Source organism: Staurois parvus, unplaced genomic scaffold, assembly GCF_062004578.1.
Source record: "Staurois parvus isolate SC_StPar_1 unplaced genomic scaffold, SC_StPar_1.0 ptg002678l, whole genome shotgun sequence".
NCBI lineage: Eukaryota > Metazoa > Chordata > Amphibia > Anura > Ranidae > Staurois > Staurois parvus.
This window is the reverse complement of record NW_028320474.1, coordinates 77,127-101,362: the sequence shown is the minus strand read 5'-3', so window position 1 is coordinate 101,362 and position 24,236 is coordinate 77,127. Positions and strand designations below refer to the sequence as shown.

The 24,236-nt window shown below is 42.2% G+C and overlaps 1 protein-coding gene across 2 annotated transcripts in view; it reads left to right on the top strand.

Annotated features, from left to right (window-relative positions):
• Positions 1 to 11,915: 11,915 nt before the first annotated feature.
• LOC149429962 (spastin-like) overlaps positions 11,916 to 24,236 on the top strand; it is a 77,375-nt gene continuing 65,054 nt past the window's right edge. For both annotated transcript variants that reach the window (XM_089666310.1, XM_089666309.1), the window contains exons 1-2: positions 11,916 to 12,427; positions 22,930 to 23,013. In XM_089666310.1, coding sequence (XP_089522436.1) covers positions 12,040 to 12,427; positions 22,930 to 23,013 — 472 coding nt within the window. In that variant the 5' untranslated portion in view covers positions 11,916 to 12,039. The remainder of the gene's footprint in view (positions 12,428 to 22,929; positions 23,014 to 24,236) is intronic.

Sequence of the window (24,236 nt, the reverse complement as noted above, 5' to 3'; positions counted from 1 at the left end):
GTCATTGGTGTCGGGGGTGGTAATTATGCCCTATTGTTGCTATCAGTAGAGAAAAATAGTGCCCCAAGGGCCAAATAAAAGTAAGCAAAGGGCTGCATCTGGCCCTCAGGCTGAAGTTTGGAGACCACTGCTTTAGGCCAGCCATACATAGGTCGATTTTCGAACAATTTTTCGTTCAAAAATCGTACCTAAGAATAATCAGCAGATTTTTGCTCTGTTAGTGGGGCATTGGCACTGGATGATTTTTGTGGTTCCTCCCCATTTCATTTATCGGGCATGTTGGAAAATTTGTGAAAAACAACAGATTTTCGAAATCATTGGTGGCACCATCGGATTACAGAACGAACGATGTTTTCGATTTTCGATTGAAAAATCGTTCGTAATTCGACCCATGTATGGCCTGCTTTAGAGCAATGTTCTAGGGCATAAAAAATATGCTCCATACATGAATTCAAAGAGGAGCTTGTTCGCACAATTTATGCAGAGAAACAGGCACTAATGCATGTGAATGTGCATAAATTAATTTCAGTGACTAGAATAAATGAATACTCTGGCTAGTAGAATCCGTTTACGCCAACGCAAACACCTGTAAGCATGCATAAATGTTTGCAATTATGTGCCAAAAATGAGCATTTTTTATGCATGCTTTTTCTTTCAGCTCCTAGTAGATAGATCTAGCGTACAGAGTAATTTAATATGCTCATGTGTATGTAGAATAAGACACACCTCAACTTCTAAAATATCTGACAATGTTGCGCACAGTGGACACAGGAACATTAAGATCTCTGGAGATGAACTTGTAAACTTGAGATTGAGATTGTCCATGCTTCTCCACAATTTTTGTTCTCAAATCCTCAGACAATTCATTGCTGTTCCATGTGGCACACAGAGACACACAACAGAACGTTTGGGTCAATTTTTCATCATTTTAACTGTCGATATGATCTCTTTATTGTCAGTGCCTGTTAATTGATACAGGTGAGTTTAATTACAAATTACAGGAGCATCACAAACTTGGAATGCAATTATTTCTTACAATTTTCTGAAGGTGCCAATAATTTTGTCCAGTCAATTTTTGGGGTTTTGCATGGAAAGTGTCCGATTTGACTTTTTGTTTCTCCACTTTTTTGTGTCATACCAATACAAACAAAAGAAATAAACATGAGAATGTCTAAACATTTGTAATTACAACAATTTTCTGGGCGAAGTGGTGCATTATCTGACAGAAATGCAGGGTGCCAATATTTTTAGCCATGACTGTAGTGTGTAAATACAGATTTAAAGGCTATGGTCACTTTTTAAATAAAACTGACCATGCAGACAGAGGGCCCCAGTAGGTTAAAAAACAATGTGCTGGTGCCATATCTGTAGACCATCAGCGGTACTCCCAAAGCCTGGCCAAATAACTCCCATTGTAAGCAGCCAGCTCCATCCTCTAGCATCCTCCACACAGGGCATCATACTTTTGAGTGTGTGCTTCCTTGCCTTTCTCATCTACTCTAAATTTTTTCCTTGTTATGACTACCATGTCTGTCCCCTGTTAGCTTGTAAATGTTTTGGCATTAATGATGAGGCAATATTTACCCCTTTGACTTTAATGATGGGGCACAATTCCCCCAACTGACATCATCAATGGGGCACAATTTCTATCACAGACACCAATAATGCCTAAATGTAGCATTTACAAAAATATCTAGTCTGTGTTTGCAACTAGTTTATAGATGCAGTACATGCATTTGTGTGCAGCAGTGTATTTACCGAAAAGCAAACAAGGCTTTGCCAGGGGTGGCAATTTTCAGGGGGGCAGCTATCACAAGACAGTGGCTTCCCCAACAAGCACATCCAAGCTCCCTGCTGCCCCTCCTGCAGGTTTCCCACTTCTGCCTCTGTACACCGGGCTGATTCACCTGTCCTCAGCAGATGCAAGCCCTCCACTCGCTTGGCGTTGAGGAGGACCTGGCTGCCCCAGCCGTCACATCCTTCATGCCAAGGTACCAGTCTCTGCCCTGTCCTCTCCCTCCCAGAGCCACCCTCTTCACCACTGCTGAACACAGACTGGAATTCCCTTGTGATCGTGGGGGTGGTGTCAGTGGGTGGCAGATGGTAGTGGTTGCAGCCAGAGGGGAAGGGGCAGGGTGGCCGGGGAATTATTTTTTTAGTTTTGCTTAGGGCAGTACAAGCCATTGTCTGTGTGGAAGTGTGTGGAAGCAGCAGCTTCTCTGCAGCAGTCTGGCACACTTCCCACTGAGTCACAGCTAGGCAATCAGAAAGGGAATGTGATAATGACTCCCATTTCATTATATTTGCTATACACTGCTCAAAAAAATTAAATGAACACTTTATAACCAGAGTATAGCATCAAGACATTTAAACCCCTGGGATATTGATCTGGTCAGTTGAGTAGCAGAGGGGGTTGATAATCAGTTTCAGCTGCTTTGGTGTTAATGAAATTAACAACAGGTGCACTAGATGGGCAACAATGAGATGACCCCCAAAACAGGAATGGTTTTAAAGGTGGAGGCCACTGACATTTTTTTCCCTACTCATCTTTTCTGATAGTTTTTTTATGAGTATTGCATTTGGCTAGGGTCTGTGTCACTACTTGTAGCATGAGGCAATACCTTGACCCTACAGAGGTTGCACAGGAAGTCCAAATCATCCAGGATGGCACATCAATATATCTCAAGAGCATGGAGGAGTTTCCAGGAGACAGGCAGCTACTTTAGGAGAGCTGGGCAGGGCCTTAGAAGGTTCTTAACCCATCAGCAAGACCCGTATCTGCTCCTTTGTGCAAGGAGGAACAGGATGAGCACTTCCAGAGCCCTACAAAATTACCTCCAGCAGGCCAATCAGAAACAGACTTCATGAGGGTGACCTGAGGGCCCGACGTCCTCTAGTGGGCCCAGCACCATAGAGCTCGATTGGCATTAGCCACTGAACACCAGAATTGGCAGGTCTGCCACTGGTGCACTGTGCTTTTCATAGATGAGAGCAGGTTCACCCTGAGCACATGTGACACATGTGAAAGGGTCTGGAGAAGCCGTGGAGAATGTTATTCTACCCGTAACATTGTTCAGCATGAAAATTTTGGTGGTGGGTCAGTTATGGTCTGGGGAGACATATCCATGGAGGGACGCACAGACCTCTACAATCTAGACAATGGCACCCTTACTGCCATTAGGTATGGGGATTAAATCCTTGGACCCATTGTCAGACCCTATGCTGGTGCAGTGGGTCCTGGGTTCCTCCTGGTGCAGTTACTGACGAATGAAGGAATTGATACCATTGAATGGCCCCCAAGCTTGCCTGACCTAAATCCAATAGAACGCCTTTGGGATATCATGTTTCTTTCCATCCGACGTCACCAGGTTGCACCTCAGATTGTTTAGGAGCTTAGTGATGCCCTGGTCCAGATCTGGGAGGAAATACCCCAGGACACCATCCATTGTCTCATTAGGACAATGCCCCAACGTTGTCAGGCATGCATACAAGCACGTGGGGGCCATACAAACTACTTAGTACCATTTTGAGTTGCTGCAATGAAATTTCAGCAAAATGGACTAGCCTGCTGCATCATTTTTTCACTTTGATTTTCGGGGTGTCTTTAAATTCAGTCCTTTGTAGGTTGATAATTTTCTTTTCCATCAAATGATGGGGCATCCTTACATTCCTTACACATTACCCGATCCATATCTGTATAGATATAAAGCATGATATTTTTCCCCTTTGAGATCCGATGTGTTTTCAAAGTGTTCCTTTAATTATTTTGAGCAGTGTATAATAAAAAGCATCCAACAAAGAGAGTTGGACCTTCTCCACAGCAGATGTGCAGACTCAAGTCATGATTTCCAAAATATGTGTAGACTCATGGCATAATGTGCAGTGTCATTCGTTTAGATTTAGACTGGCTATATAAACCCTCAGTAGTTGATAATGCATCCATTCCACACAAAGGCATCTCACAAAAAACATGCTGCATTTTATTGTTTTTAGTGACACCCCAAAGCAAAATACAGCCCAGCGAATTACAGTAGAGCATAATGCAACTGCAAAGGATAATACAACACCATGCATTATTGTGTGCTGCTTAACAAAAAAAAAGGTCATGTCTGTTTCTCAGTGTAGTAACCCATGTTAAAAAAAAAAAAAACTAGCCCCCCCTGCAGACTTATGTCATAATATGCTGGTATGCACCATACTACCACATTGTGGAAGACTTACCTAAAAAATGGAAAAGTCCACCAAGGATGTCGGGACTTGTAGTTCATTGTTCAACTCTGTGAATGAGTGATACGGCAGCATGGGCGGAGCACGCTGATTTAGAAAACTAACAGCTAGTACGGGGAACTTTTCCCCATACTGCTGTCATGGGGGGGTGAGGGAGTGGAATCGAGCAACAGTTGCAGCAGTGGGAATCAGGTGGAACATGTAACATATTCCTAAAAGTGAACTTATCCTTTAAGGTACACTGCCAGCCCATTCAAAGTGAATGGCCTCCCTAAATCAGCACTTCTCATTGTAGAAGAGAGAAGAATATGCACTCACAGCAAATATTTTATCAGAACCAACTGGTCAAACCGCCAGCCAATTAATTGGGATATACAGTATAAAATGGATATATTTAAATACATGGGTACAATTATTTGCAGCGCTAAAAATAACCACAAATAAGAAACATTAAATAATAAACAACACCTGTGACAAGTGTATAATCAATGAAAAAGAATGTAAACAGTCCTGAAATATTCAAATATTTAAGAAAAATCTTCTCTTCCGTATCACATCTTCAGAAATTTTCCACATATGTTGCCTTGAATTGTGCTGAACCTCCACCTTAACCGGCTCAGCGCTGCCCTATAGCAGAAATACTGCTACAGGACGGCACGGGTGCGCAAAATCACGTATATATGATTTTCCAGTTCCGGGTAGAGGGTGCGCGCATGCCCTACCCGCGCCGCCATTCGCGACCTTGGCTGTCAATAACCGGGTCCCAGCCTGTGATTACTCGCCGGCACCCGATGATTGCATAGCAGAGCCATACAAAGCAGTGTGCTTTTAGTGGAAAGCACTCACACAGCATACTGTGAAGCACACAGTTAACCCTTTGATCGCCCCAGATGTTAACCCCTTCCTGCCCAGTGCCATTACTACAGTGTCAATGCTTTTTATTAGCACTGATCACTGTATTGGTGTCACTGGGGATGTCCGTGATACCAAGGCAGTTCCCCCCAGTGTCAGAAAGTCCTGCTATAAGTTGCTGATCGCTGCCATTACTATAAAAAAAAAATCCCAGTATATATATTGCCATTTCTAAACACTATAACTTTCACGTAAACCAATTGATTTACACGTATTGGGATTTGTTTAGCAAAGACATGTCACAAAATACATTTTGGCCTAAATTTAATTTTTTAATTTTTTTTTTACTGGACATGTTTAATAGCAAAATGTCAAAAATCTGATAACCATAAGTTAATGATCACTAAACACATGAATAAACAAATATTTAGATGGAGGATAAAGGAAAAGACAAGACTTCCACCACAGTGTAAAACGTGAGCAAGTTCAGTTGATCCATGTAATTTTCCTTTAAGCAGTCCAATGCACCACCTTTGTGATCCTGCAGTGATTAACACCCCATCAAAATGAACACTCACCATATACCGGTGAGTAACCAGCAGTGAAAAATAATCCTCCTTAGTGATGAGTAATGTTGAAGGTCTGGCAGTGGAATATTCCTCCTCAATATCAGAAACCAAGATCACCATCCACCAGGTAAAAACGCTGATCATTCTCTTTCTTGACTCCACACCACCAATAATCAATCTCAATAATCCAATTCCATATATGGATAAAAGCATGAAAAAAGCCACATAGTGTGATTCCGTTTAAACACATTGAAAGGCCCCCTAAAATTGCACTCACATTGGATAAATATAAAATAAGCACAATATATACAGTGAAAGAAATAAGTATTTGATCCGCTGCTGATTTTGAATGTTTGCCCACTCACAAAGAAATGATCAGTCTAAAAATCGAATGGTAGGTGTATTGTAACACTGAGAGACAGAATAGCAACAAAAATTCAAAAGAAATGCATGTCTAACAAATTATGCACTGATTTGCATGTTCATGAGGGAAATAAGTATTTGATCCCCTTCACAAAACATGACTTTTGCAGGCCATAGACGGGTCAAAAATCGTCCGTTTTTAAAAAAAACAACGAAAAATCAGTCGTTCGATCGGCCAACGTTACCACCAATGGTAAAAAAAATCGGCAGATTTTCGTCTTGTCTATGGCCGGCATTTAACCCCATAATTACTTCTGTTCCTTGCAGAGACGGGAGCACACAGGGGAGCAATACATAAGAAGAATAAAAGAAGAAGAATTCCAGTCCGCTATTATATTTTATATGAAAAGTCTGGCGGTAGAAACAAATGTATCCATTTGTATCCATTTTGGATACAGATGTTTTTATTCAGATACAAATTAATACATTTGTTGCAACCGCAAGACTTTTTCATATAAAATATAATAGCGGACTGGAATTCTTATTTTGATTCTTCTTCTTTCAGGTCACGGTTCAGATTTTTTTATCGGTAAAGCGATCGGCAGATTTACCCATCATTGCCAGGAAAATCGGCCGATCGTCAAAATCGGCCGCAAATTTTCCAACATGCCTGATAAAAAAATGTGCAAAAACCCCAAAAAACGGCCGACCAATTAACCCACTAACGGTGCAAAAATCGGCCGATTTTTTTTTTTTCGGCTGAAAAATCAGCCAATTTTCAACCTGTCTATGGCCAGCATTAGTACTTAGTGGCAAATCCCTTGTTGGCAATCAGAGGTCAGATGATTCCTAAACCACTCCTTTGTTGCATTGGCCGTGTGTTTTGGCTCATTGCCATGCTTGAACACCCATCCACGACCCATTGTCAATGCCCTGGCTGAGGGAAGAAGGTTCTCACCCAAGATTTGACGGTACATTGCCCCGTCCATCGTCCCTTTGATGTGTTGCAGTTGTCCTGTCCTCTGAGCAGAAAAACACCCCAAAGCAGAATGTTTCCACCACCATGTCTGACAGTTGGAATGGTGTTCTTGGGGTCATAGGCAGCATTCCTCCTCCTCCAAACACAGAGAGTTGAGTTGATGCCAAAGACCTCAATTTTGGTCTCATCTGACCACAACACTTTCAACCAGTCCTCCTCTGCATCATTCAGATGTTCAGTGGCAATTGTCAGAGGAGCCTGGACATGTGCTTTCTTAAGCAGAGGGACCTTGCGGGCACTGCAGGATTTCAATCCTTGTCAGCGTAGTGTGTTACCAATAGTTTTCTTGGTGACTGTGGTCCCAGCTGCCTAGTGATCATTGACTAGATCCTCATGTGTAGTTCTGGGATGATTCCTCACTGTTCTCATGATCATTGACACTCCACGAGGTGAGATCCTGCATGGTGCACCAGACCTAGGGAGACTGACAGTTGTTTTGTGTTTCTTCCATTTGCAAATGATTGCACCAACTGTTGTCACCTTCTCACCAAGCTGCTTGGCGATAGTTTGGTAGCCCAGTCCAGCCTTGTGTAGGTCTACAATTTTGTCCCTGACATCCTTGGACAGCTCTTTGGTCTTAGCCATGGTGGAAAGTTTGGAATCTGATTGTTTGATTGCTCTGTGGACAGGTGTCTTTTGTACAGGTAACAAAATGAGATTAGCAGAACTCCCTTTAAGAGACTGCTTCTAATCTCAGCTTGTTATCTGTATGAAAGAAACCTGATAGCCAGAAATCCTGCTGAATGATAGGGGATCAAATACTTATTTCCCTCATGAACATGCAAATCAATGCATAATTTGTTAGACATGCATTTCTTTTGAATTTTTTGTTGCTATTCTGTCTCTCAGTGTTACAATACACCTACCATTCGATTTTTAGACTGATCATTTCTTTGTGAGTGGGCAAACATTCAAAATCAGCGGGGGATCAAATACTTATTTCCTTCACTGTATGTACACTCTAGGCATTGTAAAACCGCTTCAGCGGTGAGTGACAGTCTCACCACACGCTTCCCCACATAGAACTTCCGCAATAGCAGTCATGTGATTGCACCACATGGTCCCGTGAGCGTGCCGACATCACGGATGGGCACGTCGTGACGCGTTTTGTCATTCTGACTTCCTCTGAGGGTGTGGCCATACGTGAGAACGAGCGGTCTTATAAAAGGTTGCTCGGTACATCATTGGTTGAACGATCAAACTACTTGCTGCCATCTAATGGGTAAAATCTATAATGCTCTCTGCACTGATACTTTTAACTTTATAACCAGATTAGTGACATATTCCCTCATAATTAATCCTAGCATAGCAACAATTAAACTAAATCAAATCTATCAATAAACTTAATTAAGTGTTCTTGCATGGCAAGACCACTTACTGTTATCTCACATATATATTCTTATTATTATAGCCAAATTTACCACCCTAACTCCTCCCACAGTTTTTACACTACATAGACAGTAATATACTGAAACGTGCGGATTGTTCCCGATTGGTGTGCTATTACTTTTTGGAACGTTTCGCCGAATGGTTCAGGAAATATCGGCGTTTTTGCAGTGAAATTGGTCCCATAGGAATGAATGGCGGAATGTTCAAAACTAGAGTGGGAGCTGACAAAAGCTAGAGTGTGAGCTGAAAAATTAGGACATGATTTCTAAACTGCCATCACTCCCTCATTTTCAAGCCCACCTACACAAATCTTATTTCTAAACGTTCAGCTATTCCTGCTGCCACTAAAAATGTCCACGGCTAAGCTATAGTCCTGATAATTTTCACAATATGACCATTTGTTTGCAACTCACGCCGCCCTTTGACATTCATTGAAACTCCACTCTAGCCGCCTCAAATTTAAAGGGCAATTTCTAAACTGCGATTGTGCCTTCATTTGTAATATTTCAGAGACATACTATGCATCAAAATGTAGGTCTGGGTCTTGTGATTCTCACAATATAAATCTCTTCTGCGTAGGATTTATAATTTTTAAACTACAACTGTTTGAAGATGGCAACCGCCAGTGAAGTGAGCAAGTTGGAGCAGTTTGTTTTTAACCGCTCCTCTGCCCTTTCTGTAGAGTGAGTTGCCATAGGAACCCAGGTGTGTGAGCAGGCAGCAGAGTGACAAAAGCTAGAGTGTGAGTTGTAGACTACTGGTGGAGGCAAGAACACTTCACACAATTTCCCCAGAAATTGGAACTTTTCTAGTTAATAAAATAAATACACCAAATAAATTATCAATAATGACAATAATATTAAGACATAAAAAATAAACAAGAAAAATTAATAATAATAAATCATAACAGGTTTCCTTAAGTATTCACCTTTATTTAATTGCGGGTATTTACGTTTTTTTTTTAATATATATATATATATATATATAGTATAAAAAATGTTTTTTTTTCAAAATTGTTGGTCTTTTTTTTTATAGCGCAAAAAATAAAAACCACACAGGTGATCAAATACCACCGAAAGAAAGCTCAATTAGTGGGAAAAAAAGGACGTAAATTTAATTTGGGTGCAGCGTTGCATGACTGTGCAATTGTCTGCTAAAGTAACGCAGCGCCATAACACAAAAAATGGCCTGGTCAAGAAAGGGGGTAAATCCTCAGGAGGGCAAGTGGTTAAAAAATCCATCCAAAAGGTATCACTTACATGTTTAGCCGCCAGTCTCAGGCGAGAGTGGCGGCAGGACCTCTGGCGTATCAATAAAACCTCTCTGCAGATGTTTAGCGTGAGCGTTCATCATCAGGGACAGTCAAAAGATTGTAACAACCTCACTTAACCACTTCACGTCCGACCCATGTACATAAACAGCTGGACGGGAGCAGTGCAGGAGTGGGTGGCCATTTATAAACATCCTCCTGCTTCCCTGCCTGTGCGCTCCCTGGGAGCTAGCGGCACCGCGATCCGGTGCCCGCTGTGTCTGGAGGACACAGCAGAACACAGATCGCTGTACGGGAACTCTGTGTGAGGTCCTGATCACATGAATAGTAGTAATTAAGCTGTCACTTCCTGACATCATTGCTTACTACTAGTGAAATCTATGAATGATCAGAGGCCACATGGTACAAGGCTATTCACAACAGCCTAGTACCATGTGACAAGCTGTGACCAATCACAGCTCTCACAGTATTTCTCAATGGCTGCAAGAATGCAGCTAGAGAGAAGGAGAAATGATTGCTTTTACAGCCTTTATGAGTATAAAAGCAATCAGTGTAAAAAACAAAATCTTCATCACCCCCCACAAGTAGTACAGTGTCACTATGGTGACACTGTACTGCTAGGGTGAAAGTATGTTAAAAAAAAAACCCCAAAAAAAAACCATATATATAAAAAAAATAAAAATGTAAAAAACAATTTTGAAAAATTATAATTTTTGGTTATAAACTATTTTTTTTTTTTTTACTACAAAGATAACCGAATAAATTTTGGCCAAGATTTATGAAGAAAGATTATTTATTTACAAACTTTTACAAGAAAAACTTTTTTTCTAAATTTTTGGACTTTTTCATTTATATAGCAAAAAAAATAAAAATCCCAGTGGTGAATAAATACCACCAAAATAAAGTTTTATCTGTCTCAAAACAAATGCTAAAAAAATTCATATGGGTACAGTTTTGCATGACCGCGCAATTGTCAAAGTGTGATAGCACTGAAAGCTGAAAATTGGTCTGGGCAGGAAGGGGGTGAAAGTGTTAAATAGTATGTCCACAATTAAGAATGATGTTCCGATGTCACTCTGGGAATCTCCGCCATCTTAGTGAAGTCATTGCTGGGAACGTGGAATACACCGACCATGTTAACATCCGAAGTTGGCGCCGTCTTAGTGATGTCATTTCTGGGGACGTGGAACGCACCGAGTTAACTTCTGATGTGGGCACCATCTTAGTGATGTCATTTCTGGGGACGTGGAACACACCACGTTAACATCCTGTGTCGGCGCCATCTTAGTGATGTCATTTCTGGGGATGTGGAACGCACCACGTTAACTTCCGGATGTCATTCCTGGGGACGTGGAACGCACCGCATTAACTTCCTGTGTCGGCGCCATCTTAATGATGTCATTGCTGGGGACATGGAATGCACCGCTTTAACTTCCGGTGTCGGCGCCATCTTAGTGACGTCATTTCTGGGGATGTGGAACGCACCGTGTTAATTTCCGAGTGTCATTTCTGGGGACGTGGATTGCACCATGTTAACTTCCTGTGTCAGCACCATCTTAGTGACCTCATTTCTGGGGACGTGGAACGCACCGCGTTAACTTCCGGTGTCGTCTTAGTGACATCATTTCTGGGGACAAGGATTGCACTGCATTAACTTCCGGTGTCGGCACCATCTTAGTGACGTAATTTCTGGGGACGTGGAACGCACCGTGTTAACTTCCGGTGTCGTCGTCGTCTTAGTGACGTCATTTCTGGGGACGTGGAACGCACCATGTTAACTTCCGGTATCGGATCCATCTTAACGGCGTCATATCTGGTCCAGCGCTATTATAAAGAAGACCAAATAACTCCCAGAGTTCTTCATCTTTTGAGGCAGTTGCAGGCATCATCCCGGTATAACCACTTGAAGTCTGGCCAAGTCGGGATCTCTCCAGAGCCTGCTCGGGCTCAGTGACATCACCCATTATTGCTGATTAGGGTCACAGGAGTGCAGAACTAAGTGCATTACTGTGACCCGCAGAATTATAGCCAAGAGTTCTGGCCGTACTTCTCCTTTAATGGGCGGAGGAAGGACTGCTCATCGCTGCAACCATCGCTGCCTCCTGGTAGGAGCCTGGAAGCAGTAACATTGTGAGAGGGCGTGTCCACATGAGTAAATCCTGAATAGAGGACTAGCCACGTGACGTGAAAACACTGGAAATCTCGCGGTGCTAGCGGGAGTATCTGTCAAGCTGTGGCAGACTAGGCGGGGCCTGAGCGCTGTCAGGTGCAGTGGGCGGGGCAGTCGGGCACCGTGCCCGGTGTTATGGAGGCGGCTGTGGGCACTGTGAATGAATTCTCCGGGAGGAAAAGGGAAAAAGAAGAAGCCGGCGACCCCAACGGCAGATACAGGTCCCGAGCCCCCAGCTCGCTCGGAGACGTCGCTGCATAAGCGGAACGTGTACGTGTTCTCGTACCCCGTGCTCGCCGCTTTCTCTCTACTTCGTTTCATCGCCTTCCAGCTCGGCTTGCTGTTCGCCTGGTGCTGCGAGCGGCTCTCCCGCAGGGTTATGGCAGACAAGAAGAACGCCGCGGCCCTCAGTGAGCAGGGCGCTCCCTCTGTCAGGACGGCCGCTGCTCAGGACAGGCCGGGCAATGAGCCCGAGGTGGTGCGGGGCTTTCACCAGCAGGCCTTCCACTACATCTCCATGGCGCTGCGCATCGATGAGCAGGAGAAAGGTAGGCAATGTGCTGCTGTATGTAGTCCAATGTCTGTGTACAGTACAGTGACAATGGATGGGCCTGACGTCATGTGTGTCTGATGACAGGCATCTGGGAAGGTGTATATGGGGCTTCCAAATAGACAATCAGGCTGACCGTTCCATGCCTGTACACAGGGCTTCCAAATGAACAATAGGGCTGACCATGCCATGCCTGACCAGGTTTATGGAGGGCTTCCAAATGAACAATAGGGCTGACCGTGCCATGCCTGACCAGGTGTACGGAGGGCTTCCAAAGGAACAGTTGTGCTGACCATGCCATGCCTGACCAGGTGTACGGAGGGCTTCCAAATGAACAATAGGGCTGACTGTGCCATGCCTGACCAGGTGTACGGAGGGCTTCCAAAGGAACAGTTGTGCTGACCGTGCCATGCCTGACCAGGTGTACGGATTGCTTCCAAAGGAACAGTTGGGCTGACCGTGCCATGCCTGATCAGGTGTACGGAGGGCTTCCAAAGGAACAGTTGTGCTGACCGTGCCATGCCTGACCAGGTGTACGGAGGGCTTCCATGCTTCCATATTAATAATAGGGCTGACCGTGCCATACCTGATCAGGTTTACACAGGGTTTCCAAATGAACAGTTGGACTGACCGTGCCGTGCCTGTACGCAGGGCTTCCAAATGAACAGTTGGACTGACCGTGCCGTGCCTGTACTCAGGGCTTCCAAATGAACAGTTGGACTGACCGTGCCGTGCCTGTACTCAGGGCTTCCAAATGAACAGTTGGACTGACCGTGCCGTGCCTGTACGCAGGGCTTCCAAATGGACAGTTGGACTGACCGTGCCGTGCCTGTACGCAGGGCTTCCAAATGGACAGTAGGGCTGACCGTGCCGTGCCTGTACGCAGGGCTTCCAAATGGACAGTAGGGCTGACCGTGCCGTGCCTGTACGCAGGGCTTTCAAATGGACAGTAGGGCTGACCGTGCCGTGCCTGTACGCAGGGCTTCCAAATGGACAGTAGGGCTGACCGTGCCGTGCCTGTACGCAGGGCTTCCAAATGGACAGTAGGGCTGACCGTGCCGTGCCTGTACGCAGGGCTTCCAAATGGACAGTAGGGCTGACCGTGCCGTGCCTGTACGCAGGGCTTCCAGCTGGACAGTAGGGTTGACCGCGCCGTGCCTGTACGCAGGGCTTCCAGCTGGACAGTAGGGTTGACCGCGCCGTGCCTGTACGCAGGGCTTCCAGCTGGACAGTAGGGCTGACCGTGCCGTGCCTGTACGCAGGGCTTCCAGCTGGACAGTAGGGCTGACCGTGCCATGCCTGTACGCAGGGCTTCCAGCTGGACAGTTGGGCTGACTGCGCTATGCTTGAACACCGTTCAATGCCTGTACTGTGCATGAACTTAACAATAGGGCTGACCATACCATACCATACCTGACCAGGTTTACACGGTGCTTCCAATCAACAATTTGGCTGACCAGGTTTACATAGGGCCTCCAAATGAGCAATTGGGCTGACCAAGTGTACACAGTGCTTCCAAGTAAACAACTGGACTGTACACCAGGTCAGGCATAGCACAATCAGCCCAATTGTTAACTCGCACTGCTACCGACACTTTCATCTTCACCCGGTCTTCCTTCCAGGTTTGTGTTCTCTGGGAGTTTGAATAGCTTGGCCACGATGATATCACTCCCGTAAATGCACGCCAGAGTCACCATTGTGGTACGGCACTCTGCAATCCTGGCACACTCTGTGCTGTAAATGCAGAGTGTACTGCACATGCGCCACTGATGTTATTGGCATGAGCCAATGGCAATATCTACTAAAAAGCGCAGATTTAGGAACTTTCCAAAGTACTTACAGAAAAGACTTCTTATAATCTTAACTGTGGATTGAAGTTTAAAAGAAGAGTTAAATACCACTTTAAATGATAAGCTCACCTTTGTGAACATGTTACACCATGTGTATAGAACATGTGTATAGAAAACCTTCAGCTCAATGAAACCTCCTGAATAGATGTCCAGCAAGAAATGCAGCGCAACAATAAAATATAAATCGTGATAATCAATCTGCTGTGCTCGTGAGGATCAATATATTCTACTCAAGATATCTTCCAATGCATACATATAGACTCCTATAAAGACTGCACATAACCAGTGCTATAAATAGGGCACACAAATACAAACTAAAAATAAATAATCCTTAATAGTGATGTATTCCCTTTAAATCCTAAATACCATCACGTGGACCTGTGTGGTACACTTCCTGTGTATTGTGATACAAATACACCAACAAAAAGTTTTATATATACACTGCCTGTAACCTCTTTCAGCATGACAGTTTTGATGGTGGGTCAGTGATGGTCTGGGGAGGCATATACATGGAGGGACGCACAGACCTCTACAAGCTAGACAATGGCACCCTGACTGCCATTAGGTATCGGGATAAAATCCTTGGACTTATTGTCAGACCCTACGCTGGTGCAGTGGGTCCTGGGTTCCTCCTGGTGCATGACAATGCCCGGCCTAATGTGGCGAGAGTATGCAGGCCGTTCTGTGAATGAGAGAACTATAAGTACCATCATCCATTGTGGCTGGGAGTTTTTAGTTCGCTGATGAGAGCTCTGGTAGTTCTTTCTTCTTCCTATGATCTCCCTGCCATTCAGTAACTGCCTGCCCGTATCAGAGGTTCGGGCAGACAGCTACACAGACACTCTGCAGGTGCCTGACAATGCACCCGCGAGTGTTGATCGTGGGCACAATGCTTTACAGGCTCCCACAAAAATAAATAGATGCACTTTTTTTTTTAACCTGCAAATTGTAAACGCAAAGCGCATCAAAAGCGAAATACATGCTTTTCTGCAGCATTTCCATTGAAGTCTATAGAACCAAAAATGCAATGTTCGTGCAAAAACAAAAGACGCACCGTTGAAAATGCAGAGATGTGAACCTGTTCCATAGGAAATCCCTAGGTTCACACCTAAGAGGTTTCCGCAGCGTGTTGCAGAAATGCACTACAGTCCATTAACATGATTTCCTATGGGACAAGTTCACACCTCAGTGTTTTCACCCGGTGCATTTTTTGGAAAGGGGTCAGGGACTTTTTTGAATGCAAAAAGCTGTGTTTTTGGTTCGATAGACTTCAATGGAAATGCTGCAGAAAAGCATGTACTGCGTTTTTTGCTGTGTTTTGCATTTTAAATCTGCCTAGCAAAAAGAGAAAAATGTAACCCCCCCCGCAAACCGCTTTCTGAAGAGTGATCATCATTCAGACTGCACTTTAGAAAACATTTGACGGGTGTCGATGAGTTGGGTTTTTTTTTTTGTTTAGCAAAAAATAAAAACCCCAGTGGTGATTAACCTCTTTACGCCAGCAGAACGCAAATGTGCGGCCTCCCGGCGTCTGGGCCTAGACACCGAGCGGCCGCACCTTTGCGTTTATTAAAAAAGAACATGTTATTTACGAATGAAAATCCTTTGAAAATAATGCCTCGGTTTACAAATTTTTTTTCGCAATACGAAGAAAGTTTCCGCAGGATGCATTGTGCCTGGGAGGTTTATAGAGCCGACCCCCGTGCCTTTTACAGTGCACTTTATAAAGAGTTTTGAACAGATAAGACTTTTTTCAGACCTTCAGAACGGATTAATTGGTTTTCAATGCATTTACAAATTTTTTTTTTTTTTTTTTTGCAATATGAAGCCAATTTCCTCAGGATGAATTGCGCCTGGAAGGTTTAAACACTGGCCCCATGCAAGCTGGAGTCTGGAGCCATTCTGGAAATTTTTTTTTAACATGTTCCTGTACAGTATTTATGCCTTTAAAGTGCACTTTATAAAGAGTTTTTAACAGATAAAAGATATATATATTTTTTTCTAACTTTTTTTCTGATCTCCAGAACGGATTAATTGGTTTTCATTGCATTCCTATGGGAAACCGCGTTTCGGTTTACAAATTTTTTGCAATACGAAACGTCCCGGAGAACGCATTAAATTTGTAAACTAAGGTATGCCTGTATTACATTATTTGTGGCTACATACTGCTTTAATTTTGCAGGGGTTGCAAATGAGAAAAAAAAAAGTAGCTCATTAAAAAATTAACACAATGAAGTAGTATTTTTTTCATTATTAAAATAAAGCACGTAAAGTAAAAAGTCAGAACTGGTGACAGGGTACCTAGGCATTTTTCCTCAGTGGGCAGAATTCTAGTATACTTGTAACTATCTTCATAAAATAAAGCAATGTATAAACTGCTCCCTTTCATACAGTGGTACAATCAGCTGGTGTCAATGCTACAGATGATTGAAAAGTGGTAAGTGCTTTCAAGGGCTTTGAGTTTGACATGTGTAGTCATGTCCTATACAAATAAGTGGATGCTTTTTCCACTTGTAGGGAAGCTTCTTGGGGTGGAAGAAGTGGTCTCCTGACATGCTTCATGTGGCTTATTTTGTGTGCTTGAAAGTATGCAAAAACGTAATTGGGAAATGTTAACACTGTGCTGATTAGACAGGTGGACATTGCAGTATGTAGTTTGACAGATATATATAAACACAACTGTCCTTTTTTTTTTTTTTTTGCAGAGTAGGCCTGCAGATGGCCATTTGCTTTTCAGCTTGTTTGCTTATCAGTACCATCCAGGCATAAAGTTTGTGCTGATTCAAATGATTAGTGGATAACTAAGGTCTGTCAAGCAGATTTATGTGGTCTATGAAGACAGACCAGCTGTTTTAACAGCTCCCTATATTTGCCAAGTTGGTCAACATTGTTCTAGTAATAGAAATTCAATATTTTACAGCTATAGCATTATCTCCCTTTTTATTATGCAGTTTCCAAAAAAAAAAAAAAAAAGCTATTTGCTGCAAGTTACTGAATACTCTGGAGTGGGGTTTTTTGGTGTGCTGCAACAAAAGGACAAAAATCTGCCTGTACACAGGGATGTTGAATTTGTATCGCCCTCCCCCCACGGATGAACTTCCCTCCGCTCACCAAGTCTTCCGTCCTCCGCTTGCCCATCTGCAGGCCTGGGACTGGCTCAGTGAGCGCCGGTGGCTAGAGGGGAGGGGGAAAGTGAACATGTTCACTCTCCTTGTCCTGACCCAGAAGAGACGTTTGACGTCACTTCCAGGTCCCTGTTCACATATTTCCCAGCCATTGAGGTGGGGAAAGAATGTAATGCAGTGTGATGTACAAAGCATTACATACGTCTTTTAGACCCTGGATGTCTCATTAAAAGAGAACCTGTCACCAAAAAATCATCACATAGAGGACTTTTTGTCTCCTATGTGATGAAAAAAAAGTTAAGAAAAAATTTTTTTTCTTCATCGTAAAAAATCAGTTGCACCCAAGCACATAACATCCCCTCAAAAAAAAAATTGCGGCCCCCTCATGTACGCACATACAAAAGTAAAAGCATGCGCCAGGGTGCCTATGCGTCATATGAAAATGTTCATTGTGATACACATTACATATCGCTGCGCACGCCATAATGAGAGCAGTAATTCTAGCACCTCCTAAGTGCTCTTCCTTAACACTATACTGATGACCTATAAGGGGCTTTGCCCGCCATATAGTAATATGAGGGACGCAGTGCGGTTCTCTCGTTATGGAAAGACGTCATATGACGTCCTCCCATTCTCAGCGTGGATGCGCGGCTCCGTGAGCGTGCAGCGCGGCGATTGGCGGTGCGCTGTGTCCCTCGGACACAGCGGATCACCGATCTATGGAAAGAGCCGAAGATGTCGGCTCGGTCATGTGATCAGCTGTGTCCAATCACAGCTGATCACATGTAAACAGGGAAATGCCGGTTATCGGCATTACTCTCCTCACTAGCTGTCACGCTGACAGCTCGAGAGGGGAGGAGAGCCGGTAATCGGCATTCCTCGGAGGGGACATCTAAACAGATCATCAGAGCACTGATGATCTGTGTAGCCCCAGCAGCACCACCTGTCAGTGTCCATCAGTTCCAACTCTGTGCTCATCCATGCCACCTGCCAGTGCCCATCTGAGCTGCCTTTCAGTGTCACCCATTCGTGCCGCCTATCAGTGCCATGTATGAGTGCTGCCTTTCAGTGCCCATCAGTGCCCATCACTGCAGCCTTTTTAGCGCACATCAGTGAAGGAGAAAAATCACTTATTTACAAAATTTTATAACAAAAACTAAGAAACTTTTTTTTTTTTTTTCAAAATTTTCAGTGGTTTTTGGTTTAAGAAAAAATAAAAAACCCAGAGGTGATTAAATACCACCAAAATAAAGCTCTATCTGTCACAAAAAAATGATAAAAATTTCATATGGGAACAGTGTTGCATGACCACGCAATTGTCATTCAAAGTGCAACGGCGCTGAAAGCTGGAAATTGGCCTGGGCAGGAAGGGGGTATAAGTGCCCTGTAGGCTAGTGCTTAAAAGGGTCGCCTATTAAAATATAGGGTACTGAAGTTTGTCACCATTTAATGAGTACACACAAAGTTAAGGTTTGACATGTTACATATCCATTTACTCGGTGGAACCTTTTATATTTTACCAAAGATAGGGTAAATTATTGCTTTTTCCTCCCTTTTCTTCCTTTCTTCCCTTTTTTTTTTTTTTTTTTTTTCTCTTTTCTTCCCTTTTTTTTTTTCTCTTCCCTTTTTTTTTTTTCTCTTCCCTTTTTTTTTTTTCTCTTCCCTTTTTTTTTTTTCTCTTCCCTTTTTTTTTTTTTCTCTTCCCTTTTTTTTTTTTTCTCTTCCCTTTTTTTTTTTTCTCTTCCCTTTTTTTTTTTTTTTCACCCTGAAATTAACTTAAATGTAAAATATAGGGTACTGAAGTTTGTCACCATTTAATGAGTACACACAAAGTTAAGGTTTGACATGTTACATATCTATTTACTCGGTGGAACCTTTTATATTTTACCAAAAATAGGGTAAATTATTGCTTTTTCCTCCCTTTTCTTCCTTTCTTCCCTTTTTTTCTCTTCCCTTTTTTTTCTCTTCCCTTTTTTTTTTTTTTTTTTTTTCACCCTGAAATTAATTTAAATGTAATTTTTACTGAAATTTTGTGTTTCCTAGACCTTTGCGGTAATATTGTGAGACATAAAAAAAAATTGGAACTACCATATTTTATTCTCTTGGGTCTTTGCTTTCAGAAAATAGATAATGTTTGGGGGTTTTGTGTAATCGTCAAGCCTAAAATTATATTTTAAACATTGAAAAATGGCTCTGGCAGCAAAAGTGATAAAGGGTAAGCCCAACACTCCCCTTATCCTGACAGTCAATCGGTGCTCATTACACTACAAGGTCTCTCCCCTCCCTGTTAGTCCCCGGGTGCAGTGCTGGAGAGAGGCAGGGAGGGAAGGAGGAGATATGCAGTGCAATGTTAAAAAAAAAATTCAACCTTTTAAGTCACCATAGAGCCCCCTTTGATTTTTAAAAGTCCCAGACATTCCTAAACGCACCTCAGATTTTAAATACAGTTTTGGTTAAAACTTATTATTTTTTTCTTTTTTTAATTTTCACACCCCTGTGTACAGTATGATCTGTGTTCTCTCTTAAGGTGATTCTAAAGGCTCAGTTATTATGTTTGGAAAATAACAAACATGTTCTACTTACCTGCTCAGTGCAGTGGTTTTGCACAGAGCAGCTCTGACCCCCCTCTTCACAGGTCATCTGCCAACACTCCTGGCTTGATGGTGAAGGGGAACTGTGATGGTACAGAAGGGGGGGGGCTCTGATGGTAAAAGGGAACTCTGATGGTACAGGGGGACTGGTAGAGAAAGACATGGGATGGGGAGATGGGACTTGAGAAGGAGAAAGACATGGGATGGAGGAGGTGGTTTTTACATTGCTTTTTTAATATTTTTAAATATGTTATTGTTAATATTCAGCATAAAACATTTCACAGTGTAATATCATGAAATAATTTATGAGGGCAAATTTAGGGGTGGGGAAGGGGAAGGGTTGAGTGGCGCAACTGGTGGCGAGTAACTCTTAAGGCCTGGCTAGTAGCTAAGGACTTGAAATTTTAAGCCCTGTTCTAAGCTATGATATCACAAAGTTTGTAATTTCTGTCACACCAATGGAAGGTGATAATGGGTCAGCTTCTCAGGCTGGGGAAAGAGTGTTCCACTTTCTCCCAGTTCAGGGAGCATGGTCACTCGAGGATACCCAGCTCTCTTTATCATCCTGGAGCTCAGAGCATCGCTGGATCTCCCTTCTGCAGGGGAACCTGCCCAGGGTGAAATCAGACAATGTCACAGCTGTGGCTTACGTCAATCACCAGGGGGGTACCAGGAGTCAGGCAACCCTAAAGGAAGTAAGTCTGTTCATCTCATGGGCAGAGAAACTATTCTTGCTATCTGCTGTTCACATCCTAGGAGTGGACAGTTGGAAGGTGGATTTACCACATCCTGCACCACGTGGACTGTGGTAATCCGTCATATGGGGGACTCTAGATGGGGATATCCTCAGGTTTCAACAAGTTTCATTTGGTTTGTGATGCAACTTTGTAAAGCAGCAGGTTGTAGGAATCATTGCAATCACACCTCTACACTATTGTTGCTGAGGCTCCATTTGCATCTGCGCATAGCGTTTTTCAGCGTTGTTAGCTGTGATATTACTGAGATTTTTGCGTGTTTTCATACAGCGTTTTTAGCTGTTTTTGAGGTTTGGCGTTTTTTTTTATTAGCCAATAGAGAAAAATATCATCTATTGCATCATTTGTTGCTAGGTTGGGGTATTTTATTTATTATTTCTTATTTATTTACAGTATTTTATTTATTTTCTTTTTATTTATTTTTTTTATTAGGGTGATAATATTAAAAAATGAATAAATGTAAAATAAATACACAAATACATTAAAATAATCATAAGTAAATACTTGTAATAATAATTAACCCATAACCTTAACCCCCTAAAACCTAAAAAAAGTTATAAAAATAATTTATTTTTATTATTATAATTATTGTATTGTTCGGGTGTTAAATTAATTTAATTTTTAAAGGTTAGGTTTTTTCAACATTTATTTCATTTGAGCAGAAAATCGTACAAAATGCGCATTAAAACTCTAAAAAAAAATGTGCTAATTGCATGTTTATATTTTCTATGGGAATAAAAATGCGTAAAAAAAAAATGTGCAGATCTGCCCAATTTGAGCTACAAAACTTTTTTTGAGCTTCAGGCGTTCTGCTTCAGGCAATTTGGAGTGAAGATGTGAACCATCTCTATAGAGTAATATTGATTTTTTTTCTCAGGTTTGAATGGGGCCTAAGTATCTTTCTGAAATGATGTGCAGTATCAAGCTGCAAACACATTTACCTGTTCGACATTGTGCTTTTTCATAGATTATTACTAAAAAAAAGGATTTCCATAAGAATATAACACATGCATGAAAAGTTTACAGTGGAACCCAAACTGGCTTTTAGTGCTGGCTCTGCCTCAACCAGTGTGAGTGCTGCTTTGCTAGGGATTCTAGGAAACGAATACAAAGGGTGCCTTTATATATTTGCTTGGAATTCTGTCTCAAAGGGTTAAGGAAACTCTAAGGCTCCATGTACACGGGACACTTCTGAATGATGGATACTGACTGCTGGAAAACGTAGGTTAAAAAAAAATCTGTTTAGTTGCATTTGCATACCTCACTTATGCATATTTGAGTGTTTGCGTTTAGAAGCGTTTTTTAAAGATAATCCTCAGGAGACCTTCCAAAATGCCCAGAATGCACTGAAAAACAGTAAAATAATTATTTGACATATTGAAAGAGAGAGCAGTATTTCTTTTTCTTTTTCTGTGCAGAAATTATTTCAGCAGTGTCTAACATATTTTCTTTCATGCTAAACCTCAAAGTATGGTGTACCAGGTCCATTTGAGTACCAGAAAAAAGCTTTGCATGCATTTTTCATGATGAAAAAAGGCTCTGGACAGCATTAGCTGCATTTACAAGCATTTGGCATTTGAAACGCTGATGAAATCTACTCCTGAACGCAAGTTTGGTGCATTTAAAAAAAACTACTGTAAACTCAACTACCCGTAAACGACTGTGTACATGGACACATAGGAATACATTAGTTATATATAACCGTTGCAGTGTACATGCGCCTAAAAATGAACTCCTGTTTTTGCTTCCTTTTTGCTCAGATAAATATACCATTGAATGTTTTATGTCTGTTTGATGAGTGTAAAATCCCTGTTAATTCTGCCACAAACCTAGTAAGCTTGTAACCTCCTCCCTGCGTTGCTTAAAATCCCCAAATAGGATTTAGCTCTCCCAGTTCAGTCTGTTATGGAGATAAGGGAAGGGTGAAGTGTTCTGTAGGCCAATCCCAGGAGCCAACAACCAAAGGTGACCACCCTGCTTCTGCATAGATAGTGAGCAACACCCTGGACATGAAGTGTGTTAAGAGAAAGAAGCGTAAAAAAGGGGAAACAAAGGCAACAATTCTGTACCTGGGAATATGAATAATAGGAGTCAATCTGTGTGTTCATTAATGCTATACATTTCAATTATTATAATAATATTTATTTTTAATATATATTTTTTTTTTTCTTTTTTTTAGATCAAAAGGATAAAGCTGTGGAATGGTACAAGAAAGGAATTCAGGAGTTGGAGAAGGGAATTGCAGTACCAGTCACAGGGCAAGGTAATTAATTGTATGTTGTGTATATATTTAAATGCTGAACTTTTTTGTTTTGGTATTTCTTAAGCATTTGTATAAAAGAGATAAGACCAGTGTAAATGTTCTAATCAATGCTTGGTTTAAGAATCTCGTTATGTTATCATGTATGAACTGGAAGATGCAATATACACTATACACTGGCCACTTTATTAGGTACACTTGTTCAATTGCTTGGTAACAAAATGCTAATCAGCCAATCCATGGATTTAGGCATCTAGACGTGGTGAATTTGACTTTGTGAATTTCAAGTTGAGCCTCAGAATGGGGAAGAACAGGGATTTGGGTGACTGAACATGATATGGTTGCTTTTGCCAGACAGGCAGGTCATCTGTTTAAAAAAAAAAATGCTGGTCTAGTGGGATTTTCACGCACAACCATCTCTAGGGTTTACAGAGAATGGTCTGAAAAAGAGAAAATATCCAGTGAGCTGCAGTTGTGTGGACGAAAAATGCCTTGTTAATGTCAAAAGTCAGTGGAGACCGGGCAGACTGGTTGCTCTGATATTCAGATGGTACTGACCATTATCCTTCAGTTATAAGGATAAAAATGGGTAGAGGGAAGGGTACTGTACTCCTAGAAACAGATTTTACAGGTAATGTAAAAATTTTACAGGTGGGCATCACAGCAAACAAACTGCCAACAAGGCCACAAATAAAAAAGGCAACATCAGCAGAGCCTTGAACATCCACGTGGTAAAACTTGTCAAACATGTGAACAGGAGTCCACATAGCAGCCTTACAAATATGCGAAACTGTTTGTAGGGCTGAGACAACTAATCAACATAATCCATTATAATAGACTGTAAAAATAGTTGCCCATTATTTTCATGATCACGAAGTTGGTCAGCAGATTAGTTGGCCTGTCAGTATACTCAGTGCAGCACACATACAGCTCAGTACACCATCCATACATGTCAGTAAGTGTCTGAGAACTTGTGAATGTGTGAGGAGCAACGCCTTACGGGGCAAGTAGTCCTGGGTAGGAGAAGGAAGTAAGTGATTCTAAAGGCAGAAGTTTCCTCCTCTTCCCTCCCCTCCTCCCTCTCCTCCTTCCTCCCTCGCTTTTAGGTGGTTGTGCTAGTTGCACGGGCCTTCTAGTATATGCTTCCATGTGATTCCAGTTACAGTGGACATGGAGGGGTTGCATGTCATTTCTCTCTCCTTTTTTTTTTTTTTTTTTTTTTTGTT